Source organism: Musca domestica, unplaced genomic scaffold (assembly GCF_030504385.1).
Source record: "Musca domestica strain aabys unplaced genomic scaffold, Musca_domestica.polishedcontigs.V.1.1 43, whole genome shotgun sequence".
Lineage (NCBI taxonomy): Eukaryota > Metazoa > Arthropoda > Insecta > Diptera > Muscidae > Musca > Musca domestica.
Window position 1 is genome coordinate 3,547,827 of NW_026712332.1, and position 22,542 is coordinate 3,570,368.

Sequence of the window (22,542 nt, forward strand, 5' to 3'; positions counted from 1 at the left end):
ATTTACAATATTTATATTAGAGCATTTACACTTATGGAATATTGCCAAGTCTTTTGTAATCAATTTTTTCAAGAGTACTAATGGTTTTAATTGTTCAGCAAATATACGCATTTCATCTCCAATCGCGTCCTGTCCATTTGGCGCTAATACCGATAGTTCCACCAAATAGCTGTTACACACTGGTTCACTGTCATTCTGTTTTCCAGGAATAATTTTAAATATTTTCGCCACCGTAATTTTCATTCGGCCTTTGCGAAACAAGAATCCTTGCTAACGTACTCAAAATCTACTCTGCAACCCAATTCAGTTAGGAATTCAAGAACGGTTGATGTGCATCCAACATCGATGCTGGATCGTACCAAGTTGGCCTAGATCGATCTAGTTCGGTTGTCCGATATATCTGAGTTGAAATGGCAAATCCCGAGTGCCCAGTGCTCGGCGAACACGTACTTGTAAGGGAACCTGATTCGGCTGCCTCATGCTCATACATACTTCCAATCATGAAATGTCTCGGGTACATTTTCCACGTTATCGCACAATCCACGAAGCTGCAATAAAAATATCTGAGTTTTTTCTGGCAAATGCTTTTGCACGTCCTCAATACCGGTGAATTAAGTTCAACAGCAGATGCAATAATAGATCCCTGGAGTAAGTACTCCTGGTTGGCCTGACTGACCGATTCTTTTGATGATGCGACCTGGGCCATGCTCATTGAATTCATCTTAAATTTATATTCATTTAGCAGGACACACAATATAAATATATATACTTTAATATATTCAAAGATGAAACAATTCACTTCCCAAGCCAGTACCAGATTAACAAGGAAACTCGACTGGATTACAAAGCCACAAAGCTCCCATTGACCGCCGTAGTAATGAGAAACAACGACCAAAGCGGATATGCGTAATAAAGATCGAAATCAAAATAAAAACGATTGCCTTCTATAGGGATCCGGAGATCGAATGTGTTCTTTTACAGGGTTGTGTAAGACGAATTTTCTCCAACAAAATATACTTATGTGATGTTCACTGAATGATCAAAGGAACTTCAACAGCCAACTGTTACTACACTCGACTAAAATTGTTACATTCTTGCAATTCTAAAACAGACCATGAATGTTGTAAATAATACTGTAAATGTGCCTAGACACACTATAAGAATATTTTCAAACTTGGTCTGTAGGGCACGTACAAAATTGAATGAGAAATTTTCTAGTCGATTGCATTTAAAAATATTATTTTCTGTTCAGACTTGTAAATAATTTAAACAAATTTAACCACATTGTAAAATTAAGAAGGTAAAGTCATTTCAAATAAGCATTCCCATCTTTGAATTTTCTGTAATTTAGCTTGTCAAATTTCACTGTATGGAAAGCAGGTTCTAATCTCTGATTTGTGTACGTACATTGGATTTATAAATACACATTTTGACAATGAGATGTTGTCAAATGAATAATTTTAAAAAATTAAAAACATATGATTGATTATATTGTGGGTACATAAGCAGCTTGGCATCATGGCTAGGCATATCAATGTTAAATTGCAATGAAAAACGACGACAGGATTTCAGTACGGATCTGACATAACATATTTATAATATGTCACAAAATATGCTTTAATCCATCTGCACTTTTTGATGAAATAACAGAGGAATGTAGAAAGCCTGGTTTAAATTATTAACCGAATTTAAACAAGGTCATTCTAAATGCATATCTTGTGACATTTCATAGGGTATTACAGAGCCGCACTAAAATCCTGCCATCGTTTTCCATTGTAATTTTACATTAATATGCCCAGCCATGACTTCAAGCTTTTTATGTACTTGTACCTTAAACTCTTTTGCTCCAAACATGCTACAATAATGACGTAAAACCGCTTGCTATGCATGCTTCCTGTCAGAATTATTCAAAATTATACGCAACAAGTTATTGCCATTTTTTTGATATTTTTCCTTATTTCAATTTGAATGAAATGCATCGTTTGCTTTCAAAAATATTATCCAAACTGTTCAATCTTTCAATTTCATGGCAAAACTGGTACAATGAAATAAAGGTACTTCATTTCAAATTAGAACTCCTGTAATTTTCCTTGTCAAATTTCATTGCATAAAAAACAGTTCCCATCGCTGATTTTGTGTGTATATAATGGATTTATGAATATAGATTTAGACAATAAGACGCATGCATTGTACAATACTTTAAACTCCAGAAGTACACCCCGAGGCTATGCCCGCTCCTGTCAGACTCATTCAAATTATATGCAACATTTAATTGTCATATTTTTCTCATTTTAAAATGAGTTAAATAGCGTGAAAAATGAAAATGCCTGGACTTTCACTTAAAATGATCCAAACTGTTTAATCTTTCAATTTCATGGCTAATAGCTTTAATGCGCAAGCCGCAATCTACGTGTCTTCCAATCATTTGTTTTGAAAATATTTTGTTTTCATATTTCAAACAGTAAATCCATGGTACAATAAGGAGGTAGAACAGCTTCGTAAACTACAGAAATACAGCCTTGAGGCTACGCCCGCTTCCTGTCAGAATTATTCATAATTATATCCAACAAGTTGTTTTCATTTATTTGATATTTTTTGTTCATTTTTAAAATGAGTCAAATAGCGTGAAAGATGAATGAAATGACTGGACGTTCTCATCAAAAAATATGATCCTTGACCCGTTCTTATATCTTCCCTTTATAGTCCACTTTTTTTATTCCTTACTTTAGGAAAAGTGAAGGATAAAAGTTAACTTTATCGGTTTCTCATTATTACATCTTTCCTTTAAAGTATATGCATTTCTTACAGAGATATGGCAAGCTTTTTGTAAAAGTAACTGGTAGTCACAACATTTTTTTCACAATGGCATCTTCATTTTTGGTTGAAAATAAACAAAACGAATTTGTAGTTAATTTCGATAAATAAATTATAATTCAGTTCTTCAATATAAAATAAATGATTTGCGTTATCCATTTCTTTATTTAATATATTTTGCTGCTATTGTCATATTATCAATATAAATATGGCAACATGAAGAATCTACAAGTTTTGCAATTTTATTCGATATCATAAACGGAAAACCGGTTATCGTAGTAAAAACTTTTACATTCTTGCAGATCTGGAACAGACCAAACTTATATAAAGGAGAATTAACATTCCTCATAATCCTGTAATGACTCAAAGCAGGCGATATTCAACATATCTGACAAAGGCCAGCCCAAGGAACTTAATAACATTAACAATCACTACGGCGCAACCCAAACACATATCTAACAATAGTGTTAACAAGTTTGCGTACACACATGGCAAGCATTCGCCCAGAGGTGGCCTCCAAATATTCATAAAGATCTGGCTATTATCATCCTAACACTAAGAGGCAAATTAGCTTGAAGACAGCAAGGAATCAACATGCGCTGAAAATCAGGCTTGGTGTCAATGACTACACCTTTACATTACACATTACTTTTTGTAATGAAATTTTTACAAATAATACAAATAAATTGGATCAGCTGTTATTTTACAATAACTTACTGAGTAAATGCTACTGGAAAAATAAACGAACGAACCTATTAATTCAACAATTTTCGTCACACAGTAAGAGCACGTTTAGACTACTAACACCGTCCGATTTTATATGTAAATTCCATAGCTTGTACGCCACGTAAAACGTTCTCATATCCAGTGGATATATTATTTGATGTACGCTATCTAATTTACATTCGAGATCTAGAGGATATCGTAAAGTAAAGTACCCAAAAGTACTTTTAGTGTGCATTTACGTGAATGAGCAATATTTGCCATTTTTTACAAATTCCTTTTTTAAAGTGCCCTGGAGACGTTCAAATTTTTTCGTCAAGCAGGTTATATGTGTATGTCCATGTGAGTCTAATCGGCTTTTGTCAGCTTCACCACATTTGTTGTCGGCTCTGCTTGATGGAAAATCAAAATATTTTGATATTTTTATTTGCGCAAATCTATTTGAACGTCTGCATTAGTGTTTGTCAAACAAAATGCCATTTGTGTTGTAACGTTGAGGAGTAAAAATGAATAGCGGACGAAAAAGAATTTACAATAAAATTTATTGAAATGTACCAATGCCTTGATGCATTGTGGAATGTGCGGACAGACGCGTACAGTAATAGGGAAAAAACAATATAATATACTCCTTGATTTTTATAAGTACCCCGATGGTACTGTTGAAGATATTAAAAAAAAATAAATATATTAAAAATAAATATCCTCAAAAAATTTCTGTAGTCATCAACACTACTCATTCGCAGCTCCTTCAAAAGTTTTTCATGTGTAAATCGTTTGCGCTGTTCATACCACTTTTTCATCCATATTTTCTCTTTCTTTTTCATTTCCATTTTTTTTAACACAACTGCTGTCACGAAAAGCCACTCATCTTCCGACGACAGCATGACTGCACTCAACGAAAATAATTACAAAAGGAATGTTTGACAAACTTGTTTGTACGTTTACGTACACGTAACTTCGTAAATACGCACTTGCTTGATGAAAAAATTTGAACGTCTCGACGGCACTTAATGTTTGTTCCTCAAGTTTTTTTCGTTCGAATAACTAAATTGGTTGAAAAGTCGACATCAAAATCGATTATCGATATTCTATCAACAAACAATCGAGTTAATCGATAGTTAACATAAGATGCCTATTCTGACTTTCGTGTTCATTCTATTTCCGGCAGTCGTTGAGGTGAGTCGTTTATCTGCAAGTAAAGGGCCGAGTGTTATTAGAAAAAAGTGAATTTTTGTGAAAAGAAAGTTAAAAGTGATGAGTGCTAAAACTGCTGTAAATGGTGGCGGGCCTTTGCCTCAGCGGCCGCAAAAAAATCAAGGAGACAAGAACCAAGACAAAGCCATGGATGGGCCAGCAGAAAAGAAACCTCGTTTTAATCAAGGAGGTGGCCCAATTCAGAACAATCAAAACCAAAATCAGAATAAAGGTTTTGGTGGAAATAAGAATAACCAAGCCTTCGGAAATAGAAATAAAAATCGTGGAGGTGGCAATCAGAACGCCAACAAAGGAAATTTCCAAAATCAACAGAATCAGGTAGGTACATTTATTATTTAAAGGCAGATTTTAAGCGAATTTAAAAAAAGAAATAATGTGATTGGAGGAAGAATATGAGACCGAAAATTATGTATAATACAAAATGGCTGCCGCCAGTATATACCTACCTCCTCGACCTCGTGTCGACCGGCATTATCTCTTACCTGGTACATAGTTGCCAACCATGTCATTGCCCACAGCGCAGTGTTGTATTTTGAAGAAAGTAATTTGTGTGCGTGGTTGTGTTGGGGTTTAGAAAAAGCGGATTTCCAAAAAGTTAATGAATGCCATTTCTTTAAGAAAAATTATATAAATATTTTTCAAATGAAATATTTTATTTTAAATTTTCGTAGTTTTGAGAACAGGGAAAATAATAATGACAATAAGAATTTCGTTGGATTGATTTTCAACCCCATACTGCGCGATGAAAAGTAGCATCATTGTAGAGAAAATATTGTAAAAAAATCTGTAGTTATGTGAAATGTGTATTTTAAATTCATTTGACTTGTGATCAAATGTAATCAAAATACATAAAATATACGGTTTTGAGTTCATTGGTTTTTTACAATTATTGATATTTGCTTGGCTTTCGTTGATAAAACTCGTTGGCTTTATTTTCAGTACGAATCGCACCAAGTTATCAATTTCATTGATGCGTGTTAAGTATATTTTTCTGAATTTAAAATGTAATATAAAAATCGCTGATTTAACAACATTTACAAAAGTTGTGCAAGGCATGGGAGAACATTTTAAATTTATCATCTACTCACTTTATCGTTGTAAAGTGCCCCCATCAGATTAATTTGACGAACAGTGTATTAAAATATACGACAAATAGATCCATACCATAAACAATTAAACAAATTAGTGATTTCTATCGCATTCATTTTCTTTCGAAAAAACACACAAGCCCATAGTTCTCTACGAAGCGAAATACGCTATTAAAGTCCCACCATATTTGATACGGGTTAAGTACACTACAATTTTTCAACCAAATAGATTTGTTTCAAATAGTTTCATTTACTTCAATAAACGCCAGCAAATCTTCACTACACAAATTGTAGTCAGTCTAGGTTAGGAGGCATCCTTACGGGCACATGGGCCTACAAGTTCATCTGTACAAGACGGAATGTGCAGATAACAGATGACGAAACGTTGGAGCATTTTCTGTGTCAATGCCCAGCGTTTGCAAATATCAGATCGCAATTCTTGGGTAACGATTCCATACCAAACCTTAAGACCTTAAGACTGTTAACTGACGCCTTCTTTTAATAATATCCTAGTCTAGAGCGCACAGCAGACCTATACTGACTCAAATTATGTCCAGAGGGCTAAACTCTGTTCAACCTAACATAACCTGACCTAGGAGTTTATCGAAATATCTTGAATTTTTTGAATACATAATATGTCTCTTAATCAGAATCTAATAGTCTAACTTTTATAACAAACCTCGTAACCGTATTTGTCGTCTCATTTTGTACAACAAAAAGGATGCATCCAATAAGGTCTAATCTCTGCAAATTCTAATACTCTTGTCAGTCTTAGATAAAGTTCGAAGTTGTGTAATATCCGCCCATTACTTACTGTTCTGATACTCTTCAAACTGCGTAATCCAATTGTTTTGTCAACCCCAGATATAGAGCAGAGATGTGGACCATCTCAAATAGAGATGTGAAAAGCTCAAATAAATTGGTTGAAACCCACCCCACACATCGTAATATTTATATCAACTTTATTTCAAGTGCGAAGATGGAATATATCGTCCAACTGCTTCGGGTACCTTATCTTCCACACTAAGGTAATAACTTGCAAACTATATTCTGAGGGTGGGTATATATCTGTCAAGCCAATCCATATTTTTAATGAGTTACAATCTAAGAGTAGGTTAGCATTTTGGTTCGATCCAATTCATTTGGTATGTTTAATTTTATAATTTCATATAACCATCATTTGCTGAATAGGAAACAATGACAAATAAAAATAAATGACGCAAAATGCCTTCTGTTGTCGGCATTAATGTTCGGGTTGATATTTTTAATATATGGATTGAATCGTGACTTTGTTGATTTTTGTTAGATTTTATATCAGTTTACAGATTAAAAAGTAGTAGTGGTAACAATCTAACAGTTAGAACTTAGTTTAGTTAAATTTATAACAAGCGATGTCGTCGAGGTTATATTACCCTATTTTGATGACAAAAGTACAATTTCATTCTATGAATACCAAAATATCTATATCTTTTCAATCTTACTCGTATAGAATCAGAATCAACAGAAACAACAGCAAGCTCAAGCTCAAGCAGCACCTGATCAAGCCACGGGCGGCGCAGCTGCTAAAGATGTTAAGGCTCAAGCGGAAAATAAACCAGCAAATACTAATGCTGGTCCAGGAAACGCTCCGCATCAACAAAATCAGCAAAATCAACAAAACCAACAAAATCAACAAAACCAACAAAATCAACAAAACCCCCAACAGAACAACCAGAACCAACAACAAAATAATCAGAATCAACAACAAAATAATCAGAATCAACAATTCCAACAAAACCGACAACAACATGGTGGTGGCGGCTTTGGCGGTGGCGGTTTTGGCGGTGGCAATAACAACAATGATGGCGGAATGGGCGGCAGAGGAGGCCAACGTGATCGTGGTCAAAAACGAGACCGTAACTTCGGAAATCGTGATGGTCGTGATGGTGGTGGCCCAAGAGGTGGAGGTGGCGGCGGCGATGGCCCACGTGGTGGTCGCAATGACGATTTCTTCGTTAATCAGCGCTTGCGTTCCATCTCTGGTCCCACCCACGAGCTTGAAGCTATTCAGGCCTCCGAGGAAAGCAAATTCTCTGGACGTAACCGTCTGTATGTCGGTAATCTAACTGGTGAAGTTAGCGAAGAAGAACTAAGAGAGCTCTTCAAGCCATACGGTGAAATAGCCGAAGTTTTCTGTAATTCAGAAAAGAATTTTGCATTCCTTAAAATGGACTATCATGCCAATGCTGAACGTGCAAAGCGCGAACTCGATGGCACAAATCGCAAAGGACGCGTTTTGCGTGTTCGTTTCGCCCCTAATGCCACAGTTTTGCGTGTCTCGAACCTTACACCATTTGTTTCGAATGAATTGCTCTATAGAGCATTTGAAATCTTTGGTCCCATTGAAAGGGCTATGGTCAATGTTGACGATCGTGGTAAATCTACCGGGGAGGGTATTGTTGAATTTGCCAAAAAGTCCTCAGCCAACATATGTCTGCGCTACTGCAATGAGAAGTGTTTCTTCCTCACTGCTTCATTGAGACCCTGTGTCGTTGAACCATTCGATTTGACCGATGACAATGACGGTCTACCCGACAAGTCGCTGAACAAAAAACTGTCCGAATTCAACCATGAACGTGGCATTGGACCTCGGTTTGCCGAACGTGGAAGTTTCGAACATGAATATGGCACCAGGTGGAAGCAATTGCATGAATTATTCAAGAGCAAACAGGAAGCTCTAAAACGTGAACTAAAAATGGAGGAAGAGAAATTGGAGGCGCAGATGGAATATGCTCGTTATGAGCACGAAACAGAACTCCTCAGACAAGGTATTTATAATTTTGTTGAAAAATGAATGATAGTATGGAAATAGTAAGTTTCAATTGAAATATGCATTTGCAGAATTGCGCAAGCGCGAGTCAGACAATGAACGCAAGAAAATGGAATGGGAAATGCGTGAGAAACAAGCTGAAGAGATGCGCAAACGCGACGAAGAACAAGTTCGCCGCCAACAGACCGAAATGCAATCGCGCATGTTGCGTCAAGAAGAGGAGATGCGCAGACGTCAGCAAGAAAACACATTGTTTATGCAAGCTCAACAGTTGAACTCATTGCTGGATCAGCAAGAGGGTGGCTTCAGTGGCAATTGCAATAACTTTGATGGCTTTGGAAACAACCCAAATCCATTCGATTTTAGAGGTATGTTGTTCGTTCTCCATACATTTATAAAACTTCATATTCGTTGACGGCTAATCGGTTAATAATCTGCATACCTCTATACAAGATTTACTTAAAATTGTTTACATTCTTTCTGTTTACAGGCAATAACAATGGACCCAATGGTCCCAATGGCCCTAATGGTCCCAACGGCCCTAATGGCCCAAACAACCCGCAGGTACGTTCATTTTTCAATATGTTCAAAAGGAGAAGGCAATAGAGCGTTACTTTAAAACTGAAATAACTCAAAATTAAAGTCCACATCTTAAGATATTGATATTGGAAAAAACTGCATATTTGCTCTTCAAACTATTGTGAAATCAATTAAGAACGCCAAAAGCAATTGGCGATAGCAACTCTTCTCAGTTGCTCAGTAGCTCGTCAATATTGATGAAACAGTATTTTGTGTTATTCACAACAATCATTTTGTTCAGCTAAGAAAATTGTCAGAACAGTTGAATGGACATTTTATCTTATATATATATTCCTACAAGACTTTGGTGGTCTCTGCCAACAAACACATTGAACAAATAGCTTAGTAACCATTATAACCTGTTTAATTTTTAGTTTATTTTTTATTTTGTAAATACTTTTGTTTTGTGATTATATTTAGCGAATGTTAAACCTATGTCACAATATTGATTACATAGTTTTATTTTTAAACTCTCACCCAAAAGATTGTATGGTTCAAAAGAAACTGATTAGGAAACTATAAATTGTTTACTTTTAACTAACTTATAAATCAATAAATAAACAATTTGTTTATTAGTAGAAAACAAACGTATTCATTAAACATATCTAACTCGACCATTTTTCTACTCTCGTCTTCTTTCGCCATTGTCCAAGTCTGTTGGGCATCGTGGTGTATGTTCTTTCAATTTTATGGTTATTTTATTAAAACTCTATGCTACGAATTTCAATTAACAAAATGGCCAGTGTTAATACGAAAGAAACAATTGGATGTCGAGATACTTGAACGAACATGCATTGCTGATAATTCACAAATGATGGAAACATCAGGTCGTGGTTACAGTAAATGGTTCTAACCTCTTGCCATTACAAATGTTAGTAAGCATATTGTTTAAATATCGCGCCTCTATTGGTAGGAAATAACCATTAAGATTGGATTCCATATTCTCCACTAGCCAGACTGGGACATTCGTTAGTTCGCAAGAAGTTTACTTTGTATTTGCTGAAGCGCAACATACTTATACTTGTATGTCTGGAAATAATATTTTACTAACAACAAACTCACACATTCATCAATTTATATTGATGATGTGTGAACAACTTGAAAATATTTGGCTCTTCAAAATGTTAAATTGAACATTATTCTACGTCAAACACTTCTATGTTTATTGGGTTGATGGGGAATATAACACTAATGTCTTATGCTGAAAAAAAAAGAAAATTAAATCACAATGTGGGGAACATTTGATACTTTGATACCTGATGAAAGTAGGAGGGGGATTTAGTTGGTACTACAATTTCCAACGAAAATTTTGTTGTTTGAATATTTGTCAAATGTCATTTAATTACCTATGAATATTTGATAATTTTGGTAATTCGCAAATGAGATGTTAAAAGAAGCTTGTGCGGGTTCTACTGCCCTTGAGAATGCTAAATAATGGATTAACATAAAAGTGAAAGAATATAACGTCTCAAAACATAACATGAGCATGTGGTAAAAATGTGATATTTCACATTTCGATTTAAAATGAATTGTACATGTTATATTGAAAGGAGAAATTAAAGGTGCAAAGCACCTTCCTGGGGCCGCCCTAGGAAAATATATTTTTCTTGCGCATCATCGCATAGATGCGTCCTAGTGAGTGAGTCGGATTTTAAGGTTAATTTGAAATAATTACCTTCTCCCGATAAGAAAATCATAAGCATATGATGTTCGCCTTAAAAAGGCATACACATTCAAAATTAAAAAATAATAAGTAATTGTAACTATTCCGTAATTTGCGGACAACAAAGAGACAAACAATATTCTGTAGAATTAAATAGATCCATAGCGAACTATATAAACATATTCCTAACAAAAATCTTGCTGTTCATATCCTTATGGTGCTATGTTTAAAGCAAAATGTTGATCGATCTCAGAAAATTATAATTTCTTCCATTATGTATTTCATTCCATTTTGTATGCATCCCAGGGACTTTAGAACTTACTTGAGCTATGCACAATTAAATATTATTTTGCATTTTGAACGATGATAACGGAACATTCTAATATGCTCTAAATATGATTGTATGCAGCTTTGATGCTACTATTGTAAGCTGTTTATGCAACAGTTTATTAAGTCGATACGCACCATGCGCCACATAATTAAAAGCTGAATTTTTGCCTATTGGGATCTTGGATAATTTATGTAAATCTGTTGCATTGTGTCTATCGTATTCTGAGCACTTTGTACTACGAATACTTTACTATTACAACAATTAACATTTTGAAACTGAGTTAAAATTTTCAAGCATTTGTTTGGTATAATATATATTTCCTTGGTTTCTCTCTCGTCCTTTGCTTTTTCTTCAATTTTATCTTGTCATATAAATGTGTTGATCCTGTCTTTTCTTTGAAAATTTGATGAGCGATATTGATTGATTGCAAGTAAAACAATTGTTGATAAATTTGAATAATAAGAGCATAGAATGTTAAATTTTATTTTATATTTTCTTTTTTTTTTGTTAATTTTTTGTATGATTTGTATTTTTGCTACTTCCAATGATATTTTATAACATCGTTGTACATTATTATGTATTTTTTACCACCTCAAAACTACCTTTAAATTTGCATCCTCTATATAGGATTTCGGATTTGAATTTGGTGGTAGCCAAAATCAACCAAGTGGCGGCGATAATGGAAACCGTGGTGGAGCTCAACGCGGTGGAAACAATGGCGGCGGTAACAATAATCCCTGGGAACGCCGAAGACGTTTCTGAGATGAAGCTACAGATGATTCGCCAATCTTGATGCATACCTAAATATTAACAGATAAAACTGAAAACAAAAAACTACAAATTTTTGGGACATTTTGGTGTGATTGATAAAAATTAGCATTGCAAACATAGTATTAGTTATACCTTTAAGGCCGGAACACTTTTGATCTAAATTGAAACTATAACCAACTTATATTCTTCATCCACTCCTCGGCAATGTATGAACAATGATCTTCAATTTCTTATAATTTGCATATCTGTATGTCTGTGTGTGCAACATCAGCCTTTGTTGGCATTAAGTTGTTTGTCCACGGCCACGAAAAGACATGCATCGCATCGTCGTCGTATATGTATAATAACAAGGCGAAACACGCGCGCACCTATGTAATAATTGAAGATCTCGCAGCTGTTTAGTTCTAGATGAATGTATTTAAGTCCCCAAATTCACAAAATATGAACAACAAAACATCCATATAAAATGGACAACATATATGAGCGCAATATATATTACCAAATATATTTAAGACGCCGATATAACATCATCTACATGTTTCGGTTAGAAATAATAGGACTACCAATGAAATTACATGCTTAACCTTCGTCCTTTATTCCCTCATAAGATGGTGTAGGATTGCAAGTACTAGCATGTTCTTTTATTTAAGTTCTTTTAATTCTGCACAGTTCATTCAGCTAATTTCAAATTAACAACAACTTAGTGGATATGTAAATGTATTTACATACAGATAACAATTTTAATCTCAAACGCTAGATTTAAGCTGGAGTCTATATATAACCATTAATTATTAACAAAAACTCGTAATTACAACCTAAATTTTAAACAAACATTTCAAAGCGGAACGCATTCATTCGTTCGTCTTGAGGAAAATAAGAAATACTTGAATATACAAATATTTTAATTTTTCACTTTTCAAATTTATAATTATGATATACTTTATGATCACCATGATGATGATTGTAAACAAAGTGGAAAATTTATTTCCATTTTTATTGATACACGTGAGAAATGAAAAATTTCTCTATAGTTTATAGGTTTATTTTTCCCTACTTTACACAACCCTAATATATATTTCATAACTATAAATGACAAAATATCAACAACAAAAGAAAAAAAGCAACAACATAAATGATACTCAAAGAAAACTGAGTATGTTAAAAAAAATAACCATAATTGTTTCTCTTTCTAAGATTGGGGTATATGATCGCAATCGGCAGCCCAATGGCTATTGATGTCAGAATTGGGTATCTTATGGATGATATAATAAGGCGGGTGATATGGGGGTTACAATGAAGTTTTGATCTATTTTAATGATATATGTGTTGTGTGTGTGAATGTGAATGTGATGGAATGAAATAATATGAATAGTATAAATGAAAAAGGTGTATTAATGAAATTGACATTGTCTGGCAGTTGTATTTATTTTAGCGTTTTTGATTATTTTAAACTGTAAGAAACACGTTCATAAATAATTTGTTGTAACATTAACATTCGCTTTATTTTAGTTGTATTTAAAATGCAGATAAACGAATATTCAGTCATACTACGCTTGGCGTTGTAATGCTCCGAATGATCTCGTACATTTTTAAATTTTAGGGGGTTACAATTGTACCAGTGGGACAAATTCTATAACATTTTCTTCTATCAACCATCACAGAGTTGAAAGAATGTTGTTTTCGAGTTGGAAAACAATTTTTTTAGGAAACGGCAAAACTATATTGAGGTCTTGATTGGCTCGATTGACAAACTTGCATTTACAAAAGAAATAATATAAGTTGAACGCTTTTTTTGGAAAAGTTGTTTTTATAAAAACATCAATAATGGAATAAGCCTGACCATTTTGCTACAACAAAATACTATAGTATCCCGAACAAACATGCCAATACTTTTCTGGAAATTGTTCATATTTATACACCAAATACGAATTGTACTCCATTTAAATATTTATATACTAAAATGTATCATTTGGTACAACTCAATTTTTTGTTTATTTTTATTTGAAATTTATTCATTGCCAACTGAGATATCGATCTCATCGATTGTTGAATAAATTATTTGTAGATCGATTCTTTTCTCATTCCTGAAATATAGCTTTCCATTCAATATTTCTTGTAATGACTTTCACGATACCGAGTATCTAAATACTTTCCATGACGACCTTGTCAAGTGATGCGCATTGTGAGGTTCGCTTTGAACTTCAAGTTGTTGCTTAATATGGTGTTAAATATACAATACTAACGGTGTTTGTCAAATACAATGCAATATTTCAAATTAAAGAAAAAGGGAAAAATTTAGTGATTTTATTTCTGATTGAGACATTCAATCGTATTGGAAGTAAAACATACGAATCTGAACTTTGGAGCATATAATTTTATCATTAACTTCTTGGCGTCACTGTTTTATGCGTGTTTTAATGTGACATATATTTATCTGATATAATTGAAAAATGTGAACATTAATGTACAATGAAGCTTTTTTAAAATTCACGATTGCCTATAAGGGCGCTATAATATTTCCTTTAATGTATTTTGTAATGAATGACTTACTGTAGAAAGACAACTTGGAAATTTTTGGAGTCGTGTATGCATATGATGTTTGGGTGTGTTTGAATAATTGTGTATGTGTGTGTTCGTGTGTGCGTCTTAAATGATGATGAGTTTGCCTAAGTAGGAATGAAGTTTGGTTGTGTGTAGAAAACGATGACGAAGGATGAATGTATGGACGTGTAGTTAACATAATTTCAGTATACATTGCACTGATCGCCAACATATTGGACGTTAACAGAATTAATGAAATGGATTTTTTTGGAATAAATATGGATCTACAAATTACGAAATATACAAGGATAAACATGGGATCGAACAACTCTCCTCTACTCAACACATTTTTTGTGAACATTGTAGCCGAAGAAGCTTTGTGCATACTTCTACCATATAAAATATTAACAAATTGCTGATGTCACAACATTAACTCTCACCTGTACTCAAATAATAATGTTGAAGTGAACACATAATTTGTGTACACCTTTGCCAATCAAATGATATTTTTATTTCACATGAGGTAAGATTTTTTATAACAAATATTTTTTTAACCCGAATCTTGCCCTATTCAATGATTTAGGTTTACCCTCCAAATTACGTTTTCTCTAAACGAATATTTTTAGCATAAGAAATCGCAATGTGACAAAATCAAATAGCAACACAAGGGTAGTTGATTTGGGCTACATACATATCCGCCCCCCTCCCAGCAATACCATCAACACCTGTCTTGTCAAATGTTATTGATTTTGTTTTATTGTCTGGTTTGTGATTATGTGCTTAGTACAAACTCTCTGAAGTTAAGGGGGCAAAGATTCGGGTTACAACAAAAATATACTAAAGATGAAACTGAAAATGAGTAAAAGCATTATAGCTAACTAAATTAAATTCAAATATCCGGATATCTCAAAATATGATTTTGTATTAAGGCCCCGATACAAATAGAGTGAACTACTGAATGCAGAAATACTACTTTGTTAGATGCATAAACTATTAAGGTTTATACATTTTTGAATAGCAAAATGCTTTAAATGGCATATGCATGCCCCCCTCAATGTTACTTTTTCCTTCTATCTTAATTCATATATTCTTTAGTGTTTTATGATGGAAAGCAATACTTTTCCGTTCGATTTTTCTGTATTCATCAAATGGACCCCATTACTCCAACGCCTATTTCATTAAAGGTCGTTATTCAATTATTGAAAAATTAACTTTTGTCTTTGAGACACCCCGAAAATAATATTCTGTTTTTATGAAAATGTTTGAAACTCATATTAAATGTTTAGCAAAACGATCTGAATTGCTTCGAAAATATTGCAAAATCAAGATTGAGCTACTTGACTTTCTATTTGAGCCATTCATTAGTGACGTTGTCTTTTCTATTAAGTTTAAAGTACCATTTTTCTTTTGATGGATAAGTGATAAACTTCTGTTGCTTTAATTGTCATAAAGGCAAGAAACTTGCAATGGAAGATAAATTGTGATATTTTAAATTCTTCGTGTACACAGTGTATTTTTATTCATAGAATACATCAAATTCCCTTGAATATAAAAATTCTTTTTGCACGCCTCATAAAAAATCGAAATGAAACAAAATAAAAAACAGTAAAGGAAATCTTACAACACACGAGTTCTTAACTCTGATTGTTAGCCTGTGTACTGGTCCGAATTAGACAATAAATTTTCTGTTTCTAAACAACGACCTAATGTATGGCTTGATTAGCATAAAATAAAAACGACAATGTAAAAAAAAATGTATGGATATTAATGAATTTTTCTTATAAAATTTCAGTATGGATGCGAGGAATTTGGCGTGTTGTTGCTATGAAATCTACATCGGATGAGGAAAAAGGTATGTATATTTGTAAACGTATGACAACGTCTACAGCGAATTCATAAATGCAGCAATGTAATGCTCTCATGGTGAAATCTTGATTCTTAATATATCCCAAATATGTTAATAACATCACCTACAGGCAGCCGTACGTTACTGCATTCGTGAAGTTTTCATTATCTATGATTATAATAACGGATCTAATTCCTGAACGACTTCCCAATGTTTTATACCATGTTGATTGGTTTAAATGAGAACCTCTGCAATTACATACATCTACTCTTTTTTTATTTGTTGACTTGTTTTTAATTGATTTATGCTTGTACTTTTTGCTTTTAGATACTATAATTGTTTGGAAATGTGTCAGCGCCCACGATCGAGCCTCAATTTAATAAGGTAATTATAAAGTTATACCTGCTGGTACATATTTGGCTGACTTCCAAAACGGCAGTTGCTTCGTATGCGTATCTGATTAGAAATTAGAAACATCGCTTTCAATAACGTTGCATTTTTACCAAACATTGCCTCAGTGTGCAATGCATATCCTGTTGGAGAAATGTTTAATCGCCTACAAAGTATCGAATCGTTGTAGAAGTCAGTCTTTCATTCAATGATTAAAATCAACGGATCTAATTCCTGAATAAAATCCCTTACATTTTTAGTTATGTTGAATTGTATTTATGAGAAAGAGAGTATTCTAAACTATATACGAATATTTCTAGTATGGATAAATTCATATGTGTTTTATTTCTTCTAGATTTGCTGCCGAGAACAGTGTCGTCGTCATTGCTTCTTATAAACGATGAAAATCCAGTTTTCCATTTTGATCTAAGGTAAATAAATGTGAACTCATTTTTAATTGTGTGCTCAACTAACCCTTAAAGTAGCTATATAGCTACCCATCATTTAATTCAATGATTATAACTTTGGATCTAATTCCTGAACATTCCCTTACCTATTAAAAAATACTACCATGTTGATTTATATAAATGAGATTTAAATCAGATTCTAATTTTTAATGAAACAAGTGTCAATACTAAGTTAAGTTTTCTTTATATTTACAGATTTATTGGGATATTCGATTTTGGCCACATTGCAATTGATGAAATATGTAAAAAGGTAATTGAGTAATTTAATATATTTTAACCAACAAAAAGTTACGTCTTTGGGGATTTTTGTATTTTCAATAATATACAATAAATTAGGGTCCAGCAATTAGCAGAACAAAAATCAAAATTAGAAAAGAATACATTTTATTAATTCACATTTGCCCAGATTTCATTCTTAATATCGGAGAGGTACTTGTTTTACAACAAATGAAAAGTATTCATTCTTTAGTTATCGCGAGGAGTTGAGACTCGTGCTGTGTGTTTGTGGTAGTGGCGTTAACATTTGCTAAATCGATTAGCGAACTCTCGACATTGTTTCAAGTAAAAATAGTAATTTAGCAGGAAGACAAATGTTATTTATCTTTTCTTGGGCTTAAACATATAAAAATTGAGATTTTACATTCTTCAAAATAAAAAATTCTCCCAGTGCTGTTAGTTATTGTGTAGTCCTCGAATGAGGGTTTTTTAGTCAGTATATGAGAATTAAAGTAGCTGAAAAATGTAGCTAAAATTCTCACAATACCTGTGCTATATACAGGGTGAGATGAAAAAACTGCAATAAAAGCAAACGTCGTAATTTTTAGATTTTTTTTAAATGAAAGCAAAGAATGTCGGAAATATCAAAATTTAGATTAAGTTGAGATTTGTTCGAATTGGTCACTCGTGGCCTTCAAACCCCGAGTTCATTTTTTAATATTTGCCGGATGGAATATTGCGATATGTTGAGCTCACGAACCATTTTACGGCCATTGCGACACGGGTTTTGATCAAATCGCTTCTTTATTTTTCGAACCATTTCTGCTGATGTTAATATTTTCTTCCGTTCACTTCCTTGACGTCGGGCTACGCTACCAGTATCATTGTAACGAGCGATGGTACGAGACACAAGGTATTTATTCGCATTTAAATGCTGGAGTGTTCTAACGATAGCCACTTGTGGTCTTCCAGCCAAATATAAAGAAATCACACTATCACGCTTGAGTTCCATCACGAATAACTGTTTTTCTGGAAAATTCTTAACGAAATGCTTTTGTACGCTTGTAATATAATGAGCTGTCACTGCAATAATTTCAACAGCTGTCGGACGAGTGGCTTAGATATGACAGCAGTCTGAAGTTGGTTGCAGTTTTTTAATCTCACCCTGTGTAGATTCTGTAAAAAAACGGAAACTTACTCTGACAATTTCCTGTAATGAATTTAATGATAATACGACTGAAAATCCGGGATGGCAATTTTCTACCAGTAATATAGCAAAACATCTTTATGTAATCAACTAACTATGGATTTTATCAGGTAGTTTCTTTATGGCGTACACTTTTCATAATATAGTTGAAATTTTAACATGATGATAATAGTTACCGTATGATATAAACAATGACTATACATCATTCGGCTGCGCTTTATTGCGTTCTGATTAAAGTCCAAAGAAAATGCATCCGAAATCTTATTCAGAGCGTGTTCTAAATTAGATTTTTGTTTTCTATTTTCAGAACCTTTTACGATTTTTGGGGTTGCATTTGACTTGTTTGTTCTACGTGAAACAGAGGTTAGTACATACTACTAGTTGTAGTAAGAATATATTGTTTTAAATGATGACAAAAGTTACCGTATGATTAAAATAATGACTATAAAACCTTCGGCTGCGCTATATTGCGTACTGATTAAATCGAATAATTATTTGTATGAGTTGCATCTTGAATCTTTTTATAATAGGCAGTGGTTTTTCTCTTATATTTCTAGTTTGTGAATTCAATGAATTTTGAGTTCCATCAATATATGACAGAAGGGGAGGAATAATGAGGTGAGTTAACAAACATTTAAATTGAATACCGTATTTTAATCCATTAAATGAGGACAAAAGTTACCGTATGATCAAGCAATGACTATACGATTTCGGCTGCGCTACTTTGCGTACTGATTTCTTTGCCTCATTATAGATAAATAACATAGATATTTCCATGTGATAACAACTTTTTTCATGTCAATTTCAGAATGTGTTCGCAAAAAGGAGAAAGGAGAAACGATGATGATCATGTCATTCGGCTGGAGATTGTAAATTGGAATGGTAAGTAAGTTTATATAATTCAATTGATGAATTTAAAAAATGCCTTTAATTTGTTATTTAATGATGAAATTAATTGGTCCGTGTTTATGAATTTTAATTGATTAGCCTATTCCAATTACTGATTAAAACATTTTTAGTATATTTTGAACACAAAATATAAATTTTATTGAGAATAATTATTTACATTTATTTATTGTTTTCAGATGCATTTGCTGGCTCGGCTTTTACTCTCCTAAAATCGAGAGACGTTTCAAGAGAAGGTATTACTATTGATTTACTTTCATAATATATATTTTATAATGCACACACCAATGATCTTATATTTCGTTTTCTAAACTAACTTTTCCCAATTGTTATTCGGGAAAAGTTTAGTTTATTATGCCTCATAAATAATTTTCTTTTATTTAAATTTGTTTATTGGGTATAATTTACAAAGTTTCTGTTCTGCTGTAGTATAAATCTAAATCATATGTAAACCCAATGATTAATATGTGTTTAAAGTTAAGAGTTAAAATTACTATTTCATTAATATGTGAGTGTTGTTGAGATATTCGGCATTTTTGCTGAAAATTTAAATTAAAAAAATTAAACATTTTTTAAGACACAGAACTAAATATATTTTTTTAACTTCTAAAAATACAACAATATGATGAAATATTAAACGAAATAATGGGTCAAGTGGTTAAGTGATGAGATTAATTGGTCCGTGTTTATGAATTTATTTTGATTTTCTCCTTCCAATTACTGATTTTCACTGCTAAAGCAGCTTTAATATCTTTTTAAATATGTCCATTTTTGTAATTTTACTTTCTTTATTTTATTATTTTGTAGGTGGGAAAACTCTGAAACGTGTGTGCACACAATTTTGAATGTATTTGATAAAGTATAATGTAAGTATGTACAATTTAATGATTTTTAAATGTATTTTCGTGATGATATTAATTGGTCCGTGTTTATGAATTTTAATTTGATTTTATTCTTCCAATTACTGATTATTTTATTAGTCTATACCAGTAGCAATATCATCAGATTGTGAAGAATATAACAATAATGAATGAACGTCTTTGTTTTCAGATGATCTCTACACATTTGTTGCGATAATTTGAATGGAAATCTGTGGATTTATTATACCACCCTAGCATACAAGCAAGATGTTTGTGTCACATGATAGAATAATACAGTTAGCCGTATCAGAACACCTAGTCAAGACTGTCAAGATATTTTTGGAATTGATCTTTTTGAATGAAAAAGTATTTAAATTAGTTAAATTTGTGAAAAGCAAAAGCAACAACCTTTGAACTGCATCATCTGGCAACACTATGCCTGAGTAGTCGTGTTTTTTTTCATTGCGGCTGATCATTCGCTAAATTATCTTTTTTTATTCGCACTGATCGTTGTTATACATTTCGCTGCACTAAATTCTTGCAATTTATTAATAGTCCGACACAAATTACCTGGAGTTCGTGTGATAAATCATTTAATCATCATTTAATCATCATCATTTTCATCAAGCGGTTTCTTATTGTGGCGTTCTTACGTAACAATTTTGCTGGTTGCTTATTTCGTTGTTCTTGATTGCTTTTGTTGCTGCTATTTCTTGTTGCTGTGCTGCCGTGTGCTGCGCTGTTACGTGTTTAAGGAAGAAAAAATGACGAAGTGTGGTGCTTGTGATGAGACTATTACAAAAACTCAGGGGAGTATATTGTGTGGAGTCTGTAACGAATGGCTACATGCCCCCTGTGCCAAGATTAGTGATAAAAACTTATTAGCGTTGCGTGCTATGAAATATACGCATTTCATTTGTGCTAAATGTAATGGAAACACCCGCACCAATCACAATAGTGACAGCATTGCTGATGAAATTCGCAATTTAAATGCCAAATTTGATGGGTTTATATTGAATAACCAATCAGAACAAAATTCTATAAAGACAGCACTTGATGATATAAAAAATGAAATGTCTTCGTGTTTCACTGAAATTAGGAGTGACATAAAAACTTGCAACGATCGTATTAATCATGTGGAATCTAATGCATCATCAAAACTATCTGATCTGCAAGCTGAGATCAATTTGTTGCATCGGAGACTGAACAGAGCCGACATGTTAATTGGTGGATTGCCAGCGGGAATCGAAGATCTTCTTGCCCCTGTGCTATCCTTGGGCACATTTTTCAACGTACCAATCTCTAGCAGTGATATTAGCCACGTATCTTACATAAGCAAGAAGGCACAGATTCTGGTCAAATTTAATAATGTGCATGCCCGGGACTGTATAATGAAGGAATACTTCAAAACTAGATCACTTAAGGCGTGTGATATAATGGATGGAGCCTGTAGGGATTTAACTAATCGTGTGTATCTTAACGAGCATTACTCGCCAGGTGCAGCTTACCTCAACTCAATTTGTAGAAAACTTCAAAAACAAAATATTATTACAAAATTTAAAATTTTGAACTCACATGAGCTGAAAGCCAAACTAATGTTTCCGGACGGCAAAGTATTGTTTGCTGACGTCAATAATGCTGCCTCGCTTTTGAATGAATCCCCAGATGTTTCCACTTAAGCAGTATTTGACACTTTAACATTTTTTTAATAATTGCATTTCAATAACTAGTTTCCTAATATTGTGTAGTAGATCTCATTTCTTAGAATTTTATGATCAGCTGTATGAGTATGTTAAGTTTGAATTCGTTTTAAATGCATTTATATTGTATAGTATTAGTTTTTTATTTCGATTCTTGGTTCCCCCCCCACAAACTGTTTTTTGATTTATTATGCCCTTACGTGATAATCTAGGTCCAGTCGTGAATAATAACTCATACATAAAGGATGTACTTTGCCCATTTGACCGCAGTTTCAAGTTAGCTCATCTAAACTGCCGAAGTCTTAAACCTTTGTCAAAGATTGAAGAGTTGAGGCAAATCTTAAGAGATGGCATATTTCATATTTTTGCAGTCTCAGAAACATGGCTGTCGGCTGAAATATGTGGTAAAGCTGTTT

General features: G+C 33.2%; 1 protein-coding gene, 3 non-coding genes and 1 pseudogene across 5 annotated transcripts; 4 read left to right on the forward strand and 1 right to left on the reverse strand.

Moving 5' to 3' along the window:
* Window positions 1-31: 31 nt before the first annotated feature.
* LOC131804402 (mediator of RNA polymerase II transcription subunit 18-like) lies at window positions 32-924 on the reverse strand (annotated as a pseudogene).
* A 3,754-nt stretch (window positions 925-4,678) lies between these two features.
* LOC131804374 (protein no-on-transient A-like) lies at window positions 4,679-20,835 on the forward strand. Of its 2 annotated transcripts, XR_009343105.1 has the most exons (14): window positions 4,679-5,070; window positions 7,330-8,647; window positions 8,721-9,017; window positions 9,140-9,213; window positions 16,327-16,386; window positions 16,708-16,764; window positions 17,126-17,201; window positions 17,433-17,487; window positions 18,968-19,023; window positions 19,218-19,278; window positions 19,469-19,542; window positions 19,746-19,802; window positions 20,374-20,432; window positions 20,617-20,835. XR_009343105.1 is itself a non-coding variant. In XM_059127208.1 (5 exons), exons 1-5 carry the CDS (start codon window positions 4,792-4,794, stop codon window positions 11,982-11,984), a joined length of 2,103 nt encoding a protein of 700 aa, XP_058983191.1. In that variant the 5' UTR covers window positions 4,679-4,791; the 3' UTR covers window positions 11,985-12,890. The 2 variants fall into 2 exon arrangements, 1 of the variants encoding a protein (XP_058983191.1); XM_059127208.1 differs by lacking the exons at window positions 16,327-16,386; window positions 16,708-16,764; window positions 17,126-17,201; ... (5 more) ...; window positions 20,374-20,432; window positions 20,617-20,835 and adding an exon at window positions 11,850-12,890.
* Window positions 19,600-19,669, forward strand: LOC131804430 (small nucleolar RNA U18). The gene has a single exon (XR_009343130.1). It is a non-coding gene; the product is annotated as a small nucleolar RNA U18 (small nucleolar RNA).
* Window positions 20,226-20,295, forward strand: LOC131804431 (small nucleolar RNA U18). The gene has a single exon (XR_009343131.1). It is a non-coding gene; the product is annotated as a small nucleolar RNA U18 (small nucleolar RNA).
* Window positions 20,469-20,539, forward strand: LOC131804432 (small nucleolar RNA U18). The gene has a single exon (XR_009343132.1). It is a non-coding gene; the product is annotated as a small nucleolar RNA U18 (small nucleolar RNA).
* Window positions 20,836-22,542: the final 1,707 nt, after the last annotated feature.